This window comes from Cetorhinus maximus, chromosome 21 (assembly GCF_964194155.1).
Source record: "Cetorhinus maximus chromosome 21, sCetMax3.hap1.1, whole genome shotgun sequence".
NCBI lineage: Eukaryota > Metazoa > Chordata > Chondrichthyes > Lamniformes > Cetorhinidae > Cetorhinus > Cetorhinus maximus.
Genome location: NC_135899.1, coordinates 45,145,359 through 45,162,715, shown reverse-complemented (window position 1 = coordinate 45,162,715; position 17,357 = coordinate 45,145,359). Strand labels below are relative to the sequence as shown.

At 46.3% G+C, this 17,357-nt stretch overlaps 1 protein-coding gene across 1 annotated transcript in view; it reads left to right on the top strand.

Annotated features, from left to right (window-relative positions):
• The window catches only part of adgrb2 (adhesion G protein-coupled receptor B2), a 1,091,625-nt gene that overhangs the window by 1,040,213 nt on the left and 34,055 nt on the right, over positions 1 to 17,357 (top strand). The window contains exon 31 of the mRNA XM_078566906.1: positions 12,078 to 12,182. Within this exon, the coding sequence (XP_078423032.1) occupies positions 12,078 to 12,182 (105 nt within the window). The remainder of the gene's footprint in view (positions 1 to 12,077; positions 12,183 to 17,357) is intronic.

Genomic DNA, 17,357 nt, shown 5'->3' with positions numbered 1-17,357 from the left:
CGACATGCACGAGCATAATACGACGCACAATATTTCAATTTGGCGGGCGCGTGCCGAAGTCAGCTGCGCACCCGCCAATAATTGAAAGGCTTATTAAGGCCATTAACAAGGTAATTAACTTGAAATTTACGTTGCCCGTCCAACCTAATGGCGGGCAGGCGAAAAGGCCAAGCAGCCTTTACATTTTTTAGGGAACCTCATCCACGAGCAGGATGAGGTTTCCTAAAGCTAATACAAATTAAATAAAACCTTTATTTTGAAATTAAAAACATGTCCCATCTCATGTGACTGTGTCACATGAGATGGGACATGTTTCATTAAATTTTTATAGTCGCTATTAATTTTTTTAAAAAGTGCTGCCTCAGGGAGATTGAAGCGGTCTTTCGCATGCATGCCTGGCTCTTCCTCCTCTCCCCGCCTGCACAGGTAGTGCAGAGCGCTGCCGCTTGCGATCCACGCAATCAATTGCGGGTGCCAGACGGCTTCTTGACTGCTCCCGCCGAGCCTGCCCGACGAGGGAAAAATTCTGGCTACTGTTTCTAAACTTCACCTGGCTAGGTGACACATTTCACCCCTCCTTTGAAAACAATCCACTCTGGTTTATTTAAAAATGCAAATGTTCCCTTGATACTCTATGTTTCTAAACGTCCTCCATGTTTACCATGTTGACATCAAAGCCTTCAGACCAGCTGCCTTTAATCCAATTAAGTCACACACACACACACACACACACACACATATACATATAGACACAGATACCACTATTTTACAATAACATTATGAGAATTATTATATCTTCCTGACACTACTCTGAGAGTAATACAGAGTTCTCCCAACACCCTGGCCAACTTTTTTTCCTTCAAACAATAGTGCCAAAACAGATTAGCTGGCAATTTATTTAATTTGTGGGATATTACTATGCTTGATGTGATTGCTGCATTCACCTACGTAACATCTCAGACGAATGCATTATATACAAAGCCATTTGGCACATTTTGGAGGATGTGGCAAGGTGCTCTATAAATAAAAATGCTTTTTTCTAAGCTCTCATATTGGGTGGGATTTTCGGGTCGTCGGGCAGGTGTGGTGGGCAGGCCCAGGAGTGGCCAGGAAAAGGGCCGCTGCTCACGATCGGCCCCCAACCGCGATTTCACACTGGCTGGCCAATTAACAGCCAGCCAGTGTGAAACATGCGCATAAAGGCCCAGTGCTGCCAGGTGGGGTTGGGAAAAGGGCGACTGCTGAAATCAGCGCGGGCACGGGGGAGCGTGCAATAAAAGCTCCCTGAAGGTAGAGAGCTGTCTTAGGAAGCTGAAGAATTTTACAGCCAAAAATAAACATTATGATATTCCAAAAAAACTTTCCACCCTTAAGAATCACTCACCTAAACATATTGATGATAAAAATTCTGCCCAAACATTTTTTTTAATTAATATCAGAAACCTCATCCCTCCCTTGGATGAGGTTTCCTCAAAAATCCAAAGGCCACCTGGTTGATTCGCCCACCCGCCGACCATAACATTGGACGGGCAGTGAAAAATCCAGGTCAATTACTACATTAATAGCCTTAATAGGCCTCTTAATTGTCGGCGGGTGCGCTGCCAATTCTCACGCGCCCTCCAACCAAAATATTGTGAGTGCGCGATTATGTTGGGGCGCTCATCCGAGACCATGGCCCGTTATTTTATGCCCAATAAGGTTGGGCTCGCGCCAAGCCATGGGACGTAAAATTCTGCCCATGGAAGTGTTTTTAAAAACAAAACAAATAAACGTTGGTCAGTTCCACCCCAAAGTCCTATCAGTGGTGCTCATTGAGCTACGTGCCAGAACAAAGATTTGTTATTCCACAACATATTCATCGTAACAAGTCTGGAACTAAACTACAAATATGGGGAAGTATGATTGATATGCTCAATATGTTGGTAAACTGGATTCCTTTAATTAAGTAGTGTGAAGGCTATGATGATATGGTTGAGTAAAAACTGCTGTTCTGAATTACCATGCTTTTTAATTTTCACTGCATGGTGTTCTGGATCACAGTTTAAAATATGGAATAATATTTCACGTTGCTGTACTGGGCTGGAGGCTTATTTCTAAGTATTTTATTCAGTTTGAAAACAATATAAGACTAATAGCTGCAGTCAAGGAAAGTTAAGTGTTCTTGCTGAACTTTGTTCCTGAAATGCCAATATATATTTATATTACTGTCCAGTAAATTGAACAAAATAAAAGACAGGCAATGGCTCTCTAACACCACAGGTTAATGAAGCATGCCCTCTATGCCACAATGAGTGTCAGGATTTATGAAAGCAATGAAGAAAAGGTTCCATTCAGGTCATTAGGACCACAGGCTACAATCTACCCTGCCTATTTCCACTCAACTAAAATTCTGAAGGCAAGCTCTGCAAAATATTTCTCTGACCCTTTGAAAGCAATCCAATATTTTTCCATCTAGCTTGGCTGATTACTCTCCACAAGTGGTATCTCCATGATCCCAGAGGCACAGGAACTAGCATCTCCCTTGTAGAATTCGGCTGTTTTTATGTGTATTTATCTCTATATGGTCTTCAATCAAATTCCTACCAGCTCTTTCTTAATGCACGATGTGTATTTTTAAACAGCTATTTGACTCTTTTATTGGAGAATTGTTCCATATGTCCATTGCTCTCAGCAGTGGAACAAACTGCAAGCTATAAGGTTCTGGGTTCAAGTCCTATACCAGAATTGATCACAGAAATCAATGCTGGCATTTCAGTGCAGTGCTGAGGGAGTGCTGCACTATCAGATGTGCACCTTTCAGGTGAGACATTGAGCTGATGTCCCATCTGCCTGCTCAGGTGGGTGTAAAGGATCGTGGCTGGTATTTTTCGGCCACACCTGCCACTGGGGTCTTCCGGTCCCATCGAAAGTCAGTGGACTTTTGGCTGGCCCGCCATATCCCCGCAGTGGGTCCCACCGGCAGGGCCGGAAAACTCTGGCCAGCATTTTAAAGAAGAGCAGGGGAATTCTCTCTGGAGTCCTGACCAAACTTTTTTGCCAGAATTTTCCCGTCGGCGATTTGGGAGCGGAGCCCGCTCGCCGACAGGAAAATGATGCGGGATGACGTTGGGAGGAACCCCCGACGTCATCCCGCCCCATTTAAATATTCAGGAAGGCGGGCGGACAGCTGATTGCGCTGTCCGCCTGCCAACCTGTCAATGGCCAGTTGACAGGATAATTAAGCCAACTAAAAGTCCTGCCTGTCCAACCTTAAGGTTGGTGGGCAGGCCAGGAGCTCCAGCGGGCTTCTGAAAAGACATGAAACCGGGTGGGATGAGATTTCATGTCTGTTTTAAAAAACTTTAATAAAATTTATGTGATGTTTATTAACATGTCCCATCTCGTGTGACATTGTCACTTGAGGGGGACATGTTAATTATTTTTTTATTTTTTAAGTTTATAAAACTTTCAGCGATCTCCCTGAGACAGCACTTAGTCTCAGGGAGATGTGCACTCTTTCGCGCGCATGCACGAAAGAGCGCACTTTGACAGTTGGGGAATCCCTCTGCCCCCCTCCGCACAGGAAGCACATAGCGCTTCCCGTTGGGTGGGCCTTAATTGGCCTGCACACTTAAAATGGCGGCGGGGCCCGTTTCGGCGGCGGCGATCAGCTGCCCGCCCGCCGCCAAGCCAGTGGGGCCCGCCCATGAAGGGCAGAATTCTGCCCACAGAGTCTACGGAGCTCCCAGAGACAGTGACTAAGATAAGCCCAGATTGAAACCAGAGAGAGGTCACTTGACCCATCTCTTGGCTGTAAAATATACTGGATTTGAACTAACCGTCAGAGATCGACTGCCGCAGGGAAAGAAGAGGCACAGCCTTACCCTGTCTTTCTTTCTCTGAGACCTTTCTCATCAAAGCTAAGCTATTTATGATTTGAAAACCTCATTGCTGAAAACCAAGTCCAGAATTTTTCCCTTGTCGGGCATTAGCAGGCAGGGCGGTCGGGAAGAGAACCGCTGCCTGTGATCAGCTCCGCACCGCGATTTCACATGGGTGGGCCTATTATGTTTTGTCTGTGACATCTTTTGGTTATCTCCACCTATCACTGGCCCTCTATCCAGCTCTTCTTGTCCCACACCCCCCCTTAAATCAGATTATATTTCACCTCTCTTCTATTTTTACCTAGTTCTCTTGAAGGGTCATTCGGACTCGAAACGTTAACTGTGCTCCTATCTGCAGATCCTGCCAGACCTGCTGAGTTTTTCCAGGTATTTTTGTTTTTGTTTTGGATTTCCAGCATCCGCAGTTTTTTGCTTTTATTAAAGAGAAAAGTCAGTTCACCCCTCCTAACCTAGTCATAATAGTACTCATAATAAAATAGTGCTCTTTGAAATTAGTGACAAACTGGAGAAGGCTCCATTGAAGAATATGTTCTTCAGGTCAAGTGCAACTCTACCGACTTTGAATCACCAACCTATGGAAAAACCTGCCAACCAAGCACAGCAAAGAGAGCTGACAAAAATGATTGTCACCTTTCCAGGATATACTCTTGATTCTTATGGGTAGGAGAGGAAAATAACAACAAGGCTCTGGACATGAATTTAAAGAATATTACCTCCTTGACCAATCTCTTTATGGATCTGACATTAAGTCAGACCCATTGAGAACTTTGGGGAGAGAGTGTCCAATATGGCGGGCATTAGAAAAAGCATGAAACCTCATCCACGGGTGGGATGAGGTTTCATGTAGGTTTTAAAAAATTTAAGTGTATTTAAAAGTTATGGACATGTCCCAACTCATGTGACAGTGTCACATGAGGGGACATGTCAGGGAATTTTTTTTTCTATTTTTCAGATGTTTACGTGTACAGCCAATCTCCCTGAGGTAGCGCTTAGCCTCAGAGAGATGAGTGCGCTCTTTCATGCTCATACACGAAAGAGCGCACTCTCGGTTCAGGGAATCCCCCCTGCCCGCACAGGGAGTGCATAGCGCTTCTGTGTGGACGTCACGCTGGGCGGGCCTTAATTGACCCGCCCACATAAAATGGCGGCACTGCCCAATCGGGGGCACCGATCGGAGACGCACCTATGCGCGCCCGCTCTTAACTTCCCCCCCCTCCGATGGGGGGAAAATTCTGCCCATAAAAACAGATTGCAATAGGTATGTAAGTAGAAAGAGATTAGTCTAAGCAAAAGTAGATCGCTGAGAGGCAGGGACAAGCAGAATAAGGAACTACCAAAGACATTAACCAAATATTTAGTATCTGTCTTTATGGTAGAAGACGCAAAAAATGTTCCAGTGAAAATGGGGCTTCAAAGGTCCAGCGAGAATGAGGAGCTTAAAAAAACCAGGGGCAGATTTTTTCCGTTGGCATGCAGGGGGCACACACCGACGCGTAAAATGACGCGTGGTGACGTCGGGCGCGCATCCCAATGTCACTGCGCGCCATTGCGATATTTCGCTGGGCGGGTGGGTGACTATGTCTGTTGTGCAGCCGCCAGTCAATACCAGGCCAATTAAGGTAGTTATGGCTCCAATTGTCCTGGATTTTAAGGTGTCCGTGCGATACTCGGCTCATCGCACCAGGTGCAACGGGCTTGTGGCTATCCAAAACTTTTATGATCCTCATCCACAGGCGGGAAAGAGGGATCATTGTTTTTGCGAATCCAGACATTTAACAGTTAGTGTTCAGAAGTTATTGAAAGTTGCGTGCGTGAGGTGGAGAAGTCTCAAACGCATAGCAACTGCATGAACTGCACTCATTACCTTCAGGTCAGCACTTTTCAGTGAGGATTTGTTTTGGGGCCTGTAGGTTTCAGCAAGCCTCTCTGAGCCTGGGAATGGGAGTTGATCTCTCTACTGGAGTCACCTCATCTGAGGAGGAAGGGAGGGCTAGAAGGGGGAGGAGGAGGCCAGGAGTGCACATTCAGCCTCCAGGAGAACCACCTTTGGGAGTACAGGCACCGGCACAAGCAGTGCATGGCCAAGAGGTAGTCCAAGGAGCAAGGGGCCGCAGAAGACACCACTGTCCTGCTGCCAGGGCATACAGAGCGCGAACCACCTACCTCAATATGTCTGAGGTGCAGTGCCGAAGGAGGCGCCGTCTGTCTCTCTTGAGATGATCTGTCAGATGATTGGTCCAGAGATATCAGCTAACTGTGTGGGTGGACACCCCATACCCATCTCTCTAAAGGTCACAGCTGCCCTCAACTTCTATGCCTCCGGCTCTTTCCAGGGCTCAGTGGCTGATCTCTATGGTGTCTCTCAATCGGCTGTCAAGCAGGTGGCAAACACTCTGTTCAGGCATGCACTGGCCTTCATCCACTACTGTTGGGACTAGGCAAGTCAGGCACAGCAAGCTAGAGACTTCGCGGCCATTGTTGGCTTCCCCCACGTACAGGGTGCAATAGACTGCACACGTGGCCATCAAGGTCAGCCGGGTGCCTTCGTCAACAGGAAGGGCTTCCACTCCATGAACGTGCAGATAGTGTGTGATCACAGGATGCAGATCCTGCAAGTATGCGCAAGGTACCCAGGCAGCTCCCATGACGCCTACATCCTCAGACACTCCCAGGTGTCGGGGCTCCAGCCCGGTTGAATGGATGGCTGCTGGGAGACAAGGGCTATCCCTCAGAAGGTGGCTCATGACGCCTCTCCGCCATCCAATAGCAGAAGCTGAGCAGCGATATAATAGAAGTCATGCCTCCACAAGGGCTGTGGTGGAGAGAGCCATCGGTCTTCTCAAAATGCGCTTCAGATGCTTGGACCGTTCTGGGGGCGCACTCCAGTACCCCCCAGATCGAGTGTCGCTGATAGTATCTGCATGCTGTGCTCTGTGCAATCTAGCTCTGCAAAGGGGGGATGCTGTGGACGAAGAAGATGTAGATGGAGTGGCTGGGGCTGAGCACAATGAGTCCAGCAGTGAGTCCCAGTATGAGCATGTACAGGGAAATGATGAGGGGGCACAGGCTGACCCGGGCATGCACCAGGGAGGCAGGGATACCCAGGACACTCTAATCCAAGGAACCTTTAGCTAGCACATCACATATGGATGTGCAACACAAGCCTGGCCTGTAGCCTCCATCCTGGAGACCTCATCTGTCTGGATAGGAGGATTGGCGATGGGCGCCATCAATAAATCTGAAAGACACACAAATCATTCATCCAATCTCAGGAATCCATGCACCATTCCAAATAAAGAGGAACCCACAGCCATTTGAGACAATATTAATTTAATATTGTATCCAGAGTTTTATCAAATTAGAGAAATCAAAATGTGTTGGACTTCACACAAAGTTCTAATCAACTTTTCGGGGTTGGGGGGGGTAACAGAAAACCACCAGTGATGAACCCGGGGTGTGTCTAAGGGTCTAAGGTGCCTTCATCTTTCCTTTGCGGGTGCTACGTCTTTGTGGTGCCCCGTCGCTGGCAGTGGCATCTGAGACAGCCTGCTCTCTCTGATGTCCTGTTGGCTTTGATGACCTTGGCGGACGTCCTCTGGCCTGTCGAGCCTGTGATGGACCCGCTTGGGAGGGAGCTGCCAGCTCCGCAGCTGGCATCACCCCAGTCGTCTCAGCCACATTGGGTGCTTCGACCACTGGCAGAGAGGCGGAGGAGCCGCTGCCCTCATCCGGAGCGCCATGAGGGGCGCCAGCAGAGACAACAGGCAGCTGATCCACCGACGTGAGGTCCATTTGGCCCTCCCTGCTCACCGTAGATAGATGGGCACCGAGGTGGGATACCTGGTGGCCAAACCACCGCCCACACAGGCACTAACCAGATGAGGTCAATGCCCCTCTGAGGGTGCACAGGTCCGAATGCAACTCCTGATCCTGTCCCTGGAGCTGCCTCTCCATGAGAGTCGCCAGTCTCTCCAAGGAGGAAGCTTGACGCTCAGCCATGATGATCATCAATGCATCGGCCACAGCCCGCGTAGACTCCTCCACCACTGACACCAAGCCAAGCAGACCCTCATGTATCACCACCAGATGTTCCCGAACACCCGGCCGCATGTCAGCACTTGGCTGCATTGCCCACGACTCCAGAGGCTCATCATCTGCCACAGATTGAGCATGTGCCTGGGCCCCTTCAGTCCTCTCACTGCAGGCGCCATCGGTACTCTCTGTCTCCGCCAGCTGCTCCAGTGATTGTGAAGTGCCCTCACCGCTGTGACCCTGGACACTAGCTGAAGATATGATGCTCACCGAGGTGCCAGTATCTGCGCTGGTCCCTGCCTGGCAGAGATGGTGTGACGCTTCTAATGGTGCAACTTCATGGCCCTCAGGTGTCAGAGGGGGCCCCTGCTGCTCCTGCTCCCACCGTGCACCGATGATGCTGAAAGGAAGAGTAAGGAAATTCGATCAGTTAGCCTGCGGGCAATGCCAATGTACATGCCTGACCCCCAGCTCATCAAGCGCTCATCAGTCCACACACACTGGGCAAGCCATGTTGGTAACGCCACTCACTGAACAATCAGCAATGGCATGGATGTTGGGAGACTACTGGTGACATGAGTGCTGGCCATACATGCCTGCCCGTGGAACCCCAGCCTCTCTGGCTCCAGTGGACCTGGGCGCATGCCGCCTTTCCAGGTCCAGTGCCTCCTGCTTGTAGCGGCTGAGCATCAATATCTGGGCTGGCCCACCGCCAGTCCTCAGCTGCTTGGTGCTGTTATGAGAATTCTTCTCCTGCAAATGAAAAAATTGCAATGATAGCTTGTACCGTCACTTTCCTTGCGGCCAGCCTACCCCAACCAGTTGGCCACTACTGTTTTGCAATGAATCCTTCCCCCGCTGTGGCTGGCACTCACACTACTATGCGTGGTCCTTCCCCCCGTCCACATGCTGCCTTCATCACAGTTGGGAATACACAGTTGTACCAGCCGTTGCAAGGAGGCACAATGACGTGGAGCGCAGAGGGCAGCACACCCATATGTGCCACAGGACCTTGAAGATCCCCTCACACCATGGCATCACCCTGACTTCCACATGTCTTGGAGTTCGACCAGTGCGCCTGGGTGTAGCTCCTCCAGGTTAGACCCACCGCAGTCATGTGGGGTCACTGCATCACATGCTGCGGGTGCAGAACCCATCTCATCTCAACCCTCTCATGTTGAACGCATAGACAATCTCTGGAGGGCCGCCAAACTAGGGACACATGCCGTCACTAACTCATTGCACTCAGGCCACTCAGACATGGGTTGACTGCCAACGGGGGAGAAGGTTACATGATGGGTGCAGTGAATGATGCCAACATGCTACTCACCCTTCCCGTGCACAGCAGGTCATTGGAGCACTTGCGGTACTGGGTCCATGAGTGCCGCACCACATCGTGGGAGCTCACAATCTCCGCAACCTCCTCCCACGCATGCTTTGTCAAGTGGGGTGGCCTCCTCCTCCCGTCCTCGGGGAGAAGCACATCCCGCCATACTGCCACCTCCTCGAGGAGGGCAGCAAGGCACTCATCAGAAAACCTGGGTGCACATTGGCTACCAGCCCTACCCTCCTACATGTCTCTCCCTGCTTTGCCTTGCCCTCAACCTCTGGCCATGTACAGCAGCCTTGGTCAGGCTGCAGCTTGGCCTTTAAATAGGCCGCCAAGTCACCATCGGACCCGACAGTGTTTGCCGTTCCGCCTGCGCCTGCCCACTCCTACCGTCCCCAGGAGTCGCCAAACATGCTGGGCGGGCCTTAATTGGTGTCGTAGTCCCGATCGTCGCACCTGCATTCCCTGCCCAATATGGGGAAAATTCTCCCCCAGAATAAGTAAAGAAATAATACTGGAAAAATTAATGGGACTGAGTGGCAACAAATCTCCTGGACCTAAGTAGAGGAGAAATTTCTTCACTTAAAAGGGTTGTGAATTTTTGGAATTCTCTACTCCAGAGAACTGGATGCTCAGTTTTGAGCATATTCAAGACAAGTTGATAGATTTCTAGCTACTAAGGCAATTAAGGGATATGGGAGTAGTGTGGCAAGGTAGAGTTGAGGTAAAAGATCAACTATTATCTTGTTGAATGGTAGAGCAGGCATAAAAGGCCAAATGGCTTACTCCAGCTCCTATTTCCTATGTTTCTAACCATTCCAACATGTCAAGGAAGCTGTGCTGTGAGTAGATCTCCTTTGAGCTGCACCACTCTGTTGCTTCTTTCTCTTCCCAGCTACAGGTCTCTCAACAGCAGCTGGTTGCTCTTGATCCTTGCCCAAGGTCCAGTCTAAAGCAGCCAAAGTGCAATCCCTCTTGACATGATTCAGAAAACCTCCAAAGCGAAGAATACAAATCTTAGCAAAACTACTATGAACAAACCCATCCCACTAATGGGTAAGAAAACAGATGCGAGTAGAATAGTTTGTGCAGTACGTCTATGAATTTGATCAGGACCCTCAATTACTGTTGAGTTCTCACCTTGCTTGCACTGGTGAGTTTCAAGAAGCCTGGTAACCCGTAGACAGGCCACTAAATTTGAAGGTCAGTTTAAAAATCGCACCAACTGAGTGATTAGCATATGTTAATGGGACAACATGCCACTTCTAAAGCAATCAGCCTAAAGCAATCTAATTAAACATGCAAGTTGGCAGAGTTGACTCCAATTGTACTCGTATTTTTCTTTTGTTTTCATCTGCACCAAAATCAATGGGCTCTCCAGGGTTAAAATTCCTCCCATGTCTCTCTTACCTCTTATTTCTCTCTGCCTCCCCTTCTCTTTCCCCTTCTTCTCACCATTTCTCCCTATCTCTGTCTCTCTTTCCCACTCTCTCTCTGCCTCCTTTTGTTTCCCATTTTTCCCTCTTGCCTAGCTCCTCCTTTTCTCCCTACACTTCTCTCTCTCCCAGTCGCTTTCAGTGACCTTTTTCTTCTCAATTATCTTTTCTAGAATCAAGATATGCACATGTAAATAAGCAACAGAGAGAGCAGGGAAAAATGATGGAAGAAGTTTTCACCAAATGCTTGAAGTTTAACTGTTGTCTGTATTTCCCGTACCTTATGTTAAGTGAGATGAGTACATTTCGGTAAAGCGACGGGGTTGCGGAGAAAGAGTTTTACAGAACTAGGTGTCCTTGAATCTGAGTGGGCCAGCAAGAGCCAATATGTATCTATATTTGAGCTGGAGGCTAAGCCAAGCCAATTTATCTTGACTGTGTGAAATGAGACCATGAACTTTGTTCAACCAATAATTGGGGAAAATAATATTAAAGGAAGAATGTGACAGTTCAGATTTGCTTTCATTCTGGCATTTAGTTCTATCAAAATTCCGGTTTTGTACAGGAGTACATTATTGTCAGTGTGATGTCTTGGGGCACTGTTACCTTGTGCTGCCAGTCTGATCCTGTAGTTACAGTATACTGTTTGAAACTGGCAGCACTGTGTTATACCATGAGCAGCCTCTGGATATGAATTATACTCTGAGCCTTAGGAGTACTCCACAAAGAGTTACAATCAAGCTTAGGGCTTTGCTCTCATATAATACATATTTCATGTTTTGAAAATGCAAGTGGAGTGCCTGCACACTCAAGGCAGTGGAAAGACACTCAGCTTCACTTCCCCAAAGGGCCATTGGATCACCTAAACATTGTTCTAACTTGTTTGATGACATGCTGGAATTGTATTCCTCTACACACTATCTATAACAAAATTGTAACTGGTTTATTAAAAGCATATTTACAATTTCATTACACAACACACAAAGGAAACCTTCAGCTATATAATGTCAAACCCAAGTAATGAGAGGTGACCTTGCTGACAGAGTGTCTCACTCAGCCCTATGCAGTCAGACCTGACTCCAGAGTTATGGGGGGCAATTTTAACCCAACCTGTCCATCAAAAGTGACAAGTTTGGGTACAATGATGATTTTACACCACTCCTGGTTTTGTTCTCCATGGAAGCCATTAGAGAGTAATATTGGAGGAAAGTATAAAACTGGCATTCCACCCAATCCTATGGGTTTTCCATCCAGTGAGTTCAGTTAAAATTATCCCATCACTGTCACTTTTGCATTGTAATCTAACTACACCCAAAGGTAAGAACACAGTTCCCACAATGGTTTCATTGATTTTCAGTCATTGCTTTAATTTCTCTTTAACATTCTGATTTGCAGAAAGTCATGCACACAAGGAAGCGTCACTCAGAACTCTATCATGAACTAAACCAGAAATTCCACACCTTGGACAGATTCCGAGATCCCAAACCCTCAGGATTTAAGGTGAAGAGTAATTGTTTTTTGAGGAAGGTTAATGTGCCTCAGTATTCAGCATGTCATTATTCTTTATTTTGAATTTTAATTAGCAGTGTTTTTGTAAATGATATCAGAGGCCTGCTATGAATCAAGATTATTGTGGTTTCTATCTAGACTCCTAATCATGATAAAACTTTATCAATATTTGATAGGTAAGGGTGCACATTACAATAAGCACTGTTCTTGAACAAATGCTCATACAAATTGATCCCTTCAGTCTTTTAAAGGAGATATGAAAATCTAAAATATATTAAAAGTCTTGCATCTACTCATGCTTCATACCGAATTTTTCATTTCAAACTTCTATGTCTACATTTGTAATGGATGTAAACTTGTCACACCGTAATTACACCTTCTCACTAGTGGTAACTGGGGCTCAGTATTACATCTCCTTGTAGCTCAATTTATACTATAGAGAAAGCTCCATACTTCAACAAATTGTAGCTATCTGCTTCCCAAATTGTTGCTATTTAACCATAAATAATAATATAAGATCAGAGTATTATATACAAGGACAAATATATGACATTAGAATTGCGAGCAAATTATATCTATGTGCACTGGTCTACCGATCCTTTATCACTTCACCATAAAATGCACTTTGTGAGCGATGACTTACCAGTCTTGAAAAATAAACAGTACACATAATGCATAGAAAAATTTGCCCAGAGATGTAACTGGCCAAGTAGCAGAGGATATTCATTCCAGGTCTCTGGCTTTGCACTGGTGGGTCCTCTTTCGATAGCAAGTGTCTGCCGTGCACATATAAGGAATCCCAACCCACTTAGTGATAGGATCGCTATGGAGTGGTCCTACTCTGCTGGATCTCCATCCCAAAGGGGAAAACCCTCCTCCATGAGTCTGAATGATCCACAGGATGCTCTAAATATCTTCAATTGTCCAAGAAGTGATTATGAGAAGCACCATTCCACAAGTTGGGTCATCTGAATCTTGCACAATTTCCAGCATTCCTGTCAGTTAATCTGAACCTTTGTGAGCTAAGTTTAACTTAGTATTGTCCCATTTTAATATAAATCACACAATTTCCTGTAGAAACGTCTTCAGAAATGCCAGAATAAAAGCAAATCTACCAGCCAGCTAACATAGCTGCACGAAAATGTGTTAGGGGTAGCCGATGAAGCTAAATACAAACTCAAAAGACTGTAAATAGTCTTACTACTCTGAGTTATTTTCTCTTTTCATCCATCTCCCTATGGGTCATTCACAACTCCACACAGAATCACAGAATTGTTACAGCACGGTGCATCGTGTCTGCACCAGTGCTCCAAAATAGCATTTCACCTCGTGCCATTCTCCTGCCTTCTCCTCATAACCCTGCAGATTGTTTCTGTTTAAGTAATCATCTAATTCCCATCTGAATGTCTCGAATGAACTTGCTTTCACCATACTCTAAGGCAGTGCATTCCAGACCCTACCACTCGCTGTATGAAAAAGATTTTTCTCATATCGCTTTTGTTTCTTTTGTCAATTATTTTAAATCTGTGCCCTCTCGTTCTCACAGAATCAGACAGTGCAGAAGAGGCCCTTCGGCCCATCAAGTCTGCACTGACACATGAGAAACGCCTGACCTACCTACCTAATCCTATTTACCAGCACTTGGTCCATAGCCTTGAATGTTATGACATGCCAAGTGCTCACCCAGGTACTTTTTAAAGGATGTGAGGCAACCATCCACCATCCTCCCAGGCAGTGCGTTCCAGACCTTCACCACCCTCTGGGTAAAAAAGTTTTTCCTCACATCCCCCCTAAACCTCCTGCCCCTCACCTTGAACTTATGTCCCCTCGTGACTGACCCTTCAACTAAGGGGAACAGCTGCTCCCTATCCACCCTGTCCATGCCCCTCATAATCTTGTACACCTCAATCAGGTCGCCCCTCGGTCTTCTCTGCTCCAACGAAAACAACCCAAGTCTATCCAACCTCTCTTCATAACTTAAATGTTTCATCCCAGGCAACATCCTGGTGAATCTCCTCTGCACCCCCTCCAGTGCAATCACATCCTTCCTGTAATATGGCGACCAGAACTGCACACAGTACTCCAGCTGTGGCCTCACCAAGGTTCTATACAACTCCAACATGACCTCCCTACTTTTGTAATCTATGCCTCGATTGATAAAGGCAAGTGTCCCATTTGCCTTTTTCACCGCCCCACTAACATACCCCTCTGCCTTCAGAGATCTATAGACACACACGCCAAGGTCCCTTTGTTCCTCAGAACTTCCTAGTGTCATGCCGTTCATTGAATACTTCCTTGTCAAATTACTCCTTCCAAAGTGTATCGCCTCACACTTTTCAGGGTTAAATTCCATCTGCCACTTATCTGCCCATTTGACCATCCCGGCTCTATCTTCCTGTAGCCCAAGACACTCAACCTCACTGTTAACCACCCAGCCAATCTTTGTGTCATCCGCAAACTTACTAATCCTACCCCCCACCTAGTCATCTATGTTGTTTATATAAATGATGAATAATAGGGGACCGAGCACAGATCCCTGTGGTATGCCACTGGACACTGGCTTCCAGTCACTAAAGCATCCTTCTGTCATCACCCTCTGCCTCCTACAACTAAGCCAATTTTGAATCCACCTTATCAATTACCCTGTATCCCATGTGGGACCTTGTCAAAGACTTTGCTGAAATCCATATAAACTACATCAACTACACTACCCTCATCTACACACCTGGTCACCTCCTCAAAAAATTCAATCAAATTTGTTAGGCATGACCTCCCTCTGACAAAGCCATGCTGACTATCTCTGATCAAACCTTGCCTCTCCAAGTGGAGATAGATTCTCTCCTTCAGAACTTTCTCGAATAGTTTTCCTACCACTGACGTGAGACTCACTGGCCTGTAGTTCCCTGGCTTATCTCTACAACCCTTCTTAAATAGCGGAATCACATTAGCTGTTCTCCAGTCCTCTGGCACCTCCCCCGTGGCCAGAGAGGAATTAAAAATTTGGGTCAGAGCCCCTGCGATCTCCTCCCTTGCCTCCCTCAGCAGCCTGGGACACAAATCATCCAGACCTGGAGATTTGTCCACTTTTAAGCCTCCCCACACCTCCGATACCTTGTCACTCCCTATATCAATTTTCTCAAGAACCTCACAGTCTCTCTCCCCGAGTTCGATACCTTCATCTTCATTCTCTTGGGAGAAGATGGATGTGAAGTAGCTGTTCAACACTCTACCAATGTCCTCTGGCTCCACCCATACATTGCCCCCTTGGTCACTAATGGATCCTACTCTTTCCCTGGTTATCCTCTTCCCATTGATATACTTACAGAATATCTTGGGATTTTCCCTACTTTTACCAGCCAGAGCTTTCTCATATCCCCTCTTTGCTCTCCTAATTGCTTTCTTAAGCTCCACCCTGCACTTTCTGTACTCCACTAATGCCTCTGCTGATTTGCTTTCCTTGTACCTGCTAAAAGCCTCTCTTTTCCTTCTCATCGTATCCTGAATATCTCTGGTCATCCATGGTTCTCTGGGCTTGCTACTCCTGCCTATCACCCTAGAGGGAACATGTTGAGCCTGTACCCTCCCCATTTCCTTTTTGAACACCCCCCACTGTTCCTCTGTAGATTTCCCCACAAGTAGCTGTTCCTAGTCTACCTTGGCCAGATCCTGCCTTATTTTACGAAAATCCACTCTTCCCAAGTCCAAAACATTTTTTTGCAACTTGTCTATTTCTTTGTCCAAAACAAGCTTAAATTGTACCATGTTGTGGTCGCTATCACTAAAATGCTCGCCCTGCACCACCTCAGCCACCTGTCCGGCTTCATTCCCCAGAATTAGGTCCAGCACTGCGCCATCCCTTGTTGGACCCTTTACAAATCGACCTAAAAAGTTCTCCTGTACACATTTCAAGAAATCCATTCCATCTAAGCCATTAACACTACGTCTATCCCAATTAATGTTGGGAAAGTTGAAATCACCTAATATAATTACCCTATTGTTATTGTTTTTATACACCTCCGCAAATTGTGCACATATTTGCTCCTCAATTTCCTGCTGACTATCTGGGGGGTCTATAATAAACACCTAACAATGTGGCTGCCCCTTTTTTATTCCTAAATTCTACCCACAAAGCTTCATTCAATGCCCCCTCCAAGATATCATTTCTCCTTACTGCAGTAACTGACTCCTTAACTAATAATGCAGTGCCTCCTCCTCTTTTACCCCCTCCCCTGTCTCGCCTGAAGATTCTATATCCCGGAATGTTGAGCTGCCAATCCTGCCCCTCCCTCAACCATGTCTCTATGATAGCTACTATATCACAATTCCACGTGTCAATCAACTCATCCGTTTACCTGCAATACTCCTGGCGTTAAAGTGGAGGCCATCTAGCCTTGCCTTACTCCCTTGAAACTTAATGCAGCTGTACTCCCTCTGACTTGATTGTTTTAATGTATTATGATGTGTCCCTATTCGCGATCCTTTCACGGATGGGAACAATGTCCCCCTGTCTACTCTGTCCAGGCCCCTCGTGATTTTGAATACTTCTATAAAATCTCCTCTCAGCCTTCTTTTCTCCGAGGAAAAGAGTCCCAACTTTCCAATATCTCTTCATTACTGACCTTTATCATCACTGGAACCATTCTTGTAAACCTTTTCTGCACTCTTCACAATGCCTTCACATCCTTCCTAGAACTGTATGCGATATTCCAGATGAGGTGTAACTAGTGTCTTATACAAGTTCAACATAATCTGCTTGCTCTTGTACATGATGCCCCTATTAATAAAGCCTAGGATACTGTTGTAAGGGTGGCCATGTTGCTATTATTAATGGTAGAGTTGATCTGCAGACACTTCTTGGGTGGGAAAATTAAGTTTATTTACAATATACTCAACTGAAACTACATGTTTGCTTTCAACTCCAACTCTATCTCTACACTGACTGCTGAGGTAGCCCACGCTACCCTCTTATTGGTTGCTATAGATCATGTGTTTCTTTCTTAACAAGTGTTATTCTTAAAGGTACATTACATACTAAATAAAACCATAATTACTACATTCCTCCCCCTTTAACTCGGCTATCCATATTATATTTACAAGTACATATTTTTCAAAACAACATAATATTTACACTGGGTAAAGTATTTACAAGTTCAGTCTTTCAGGTGG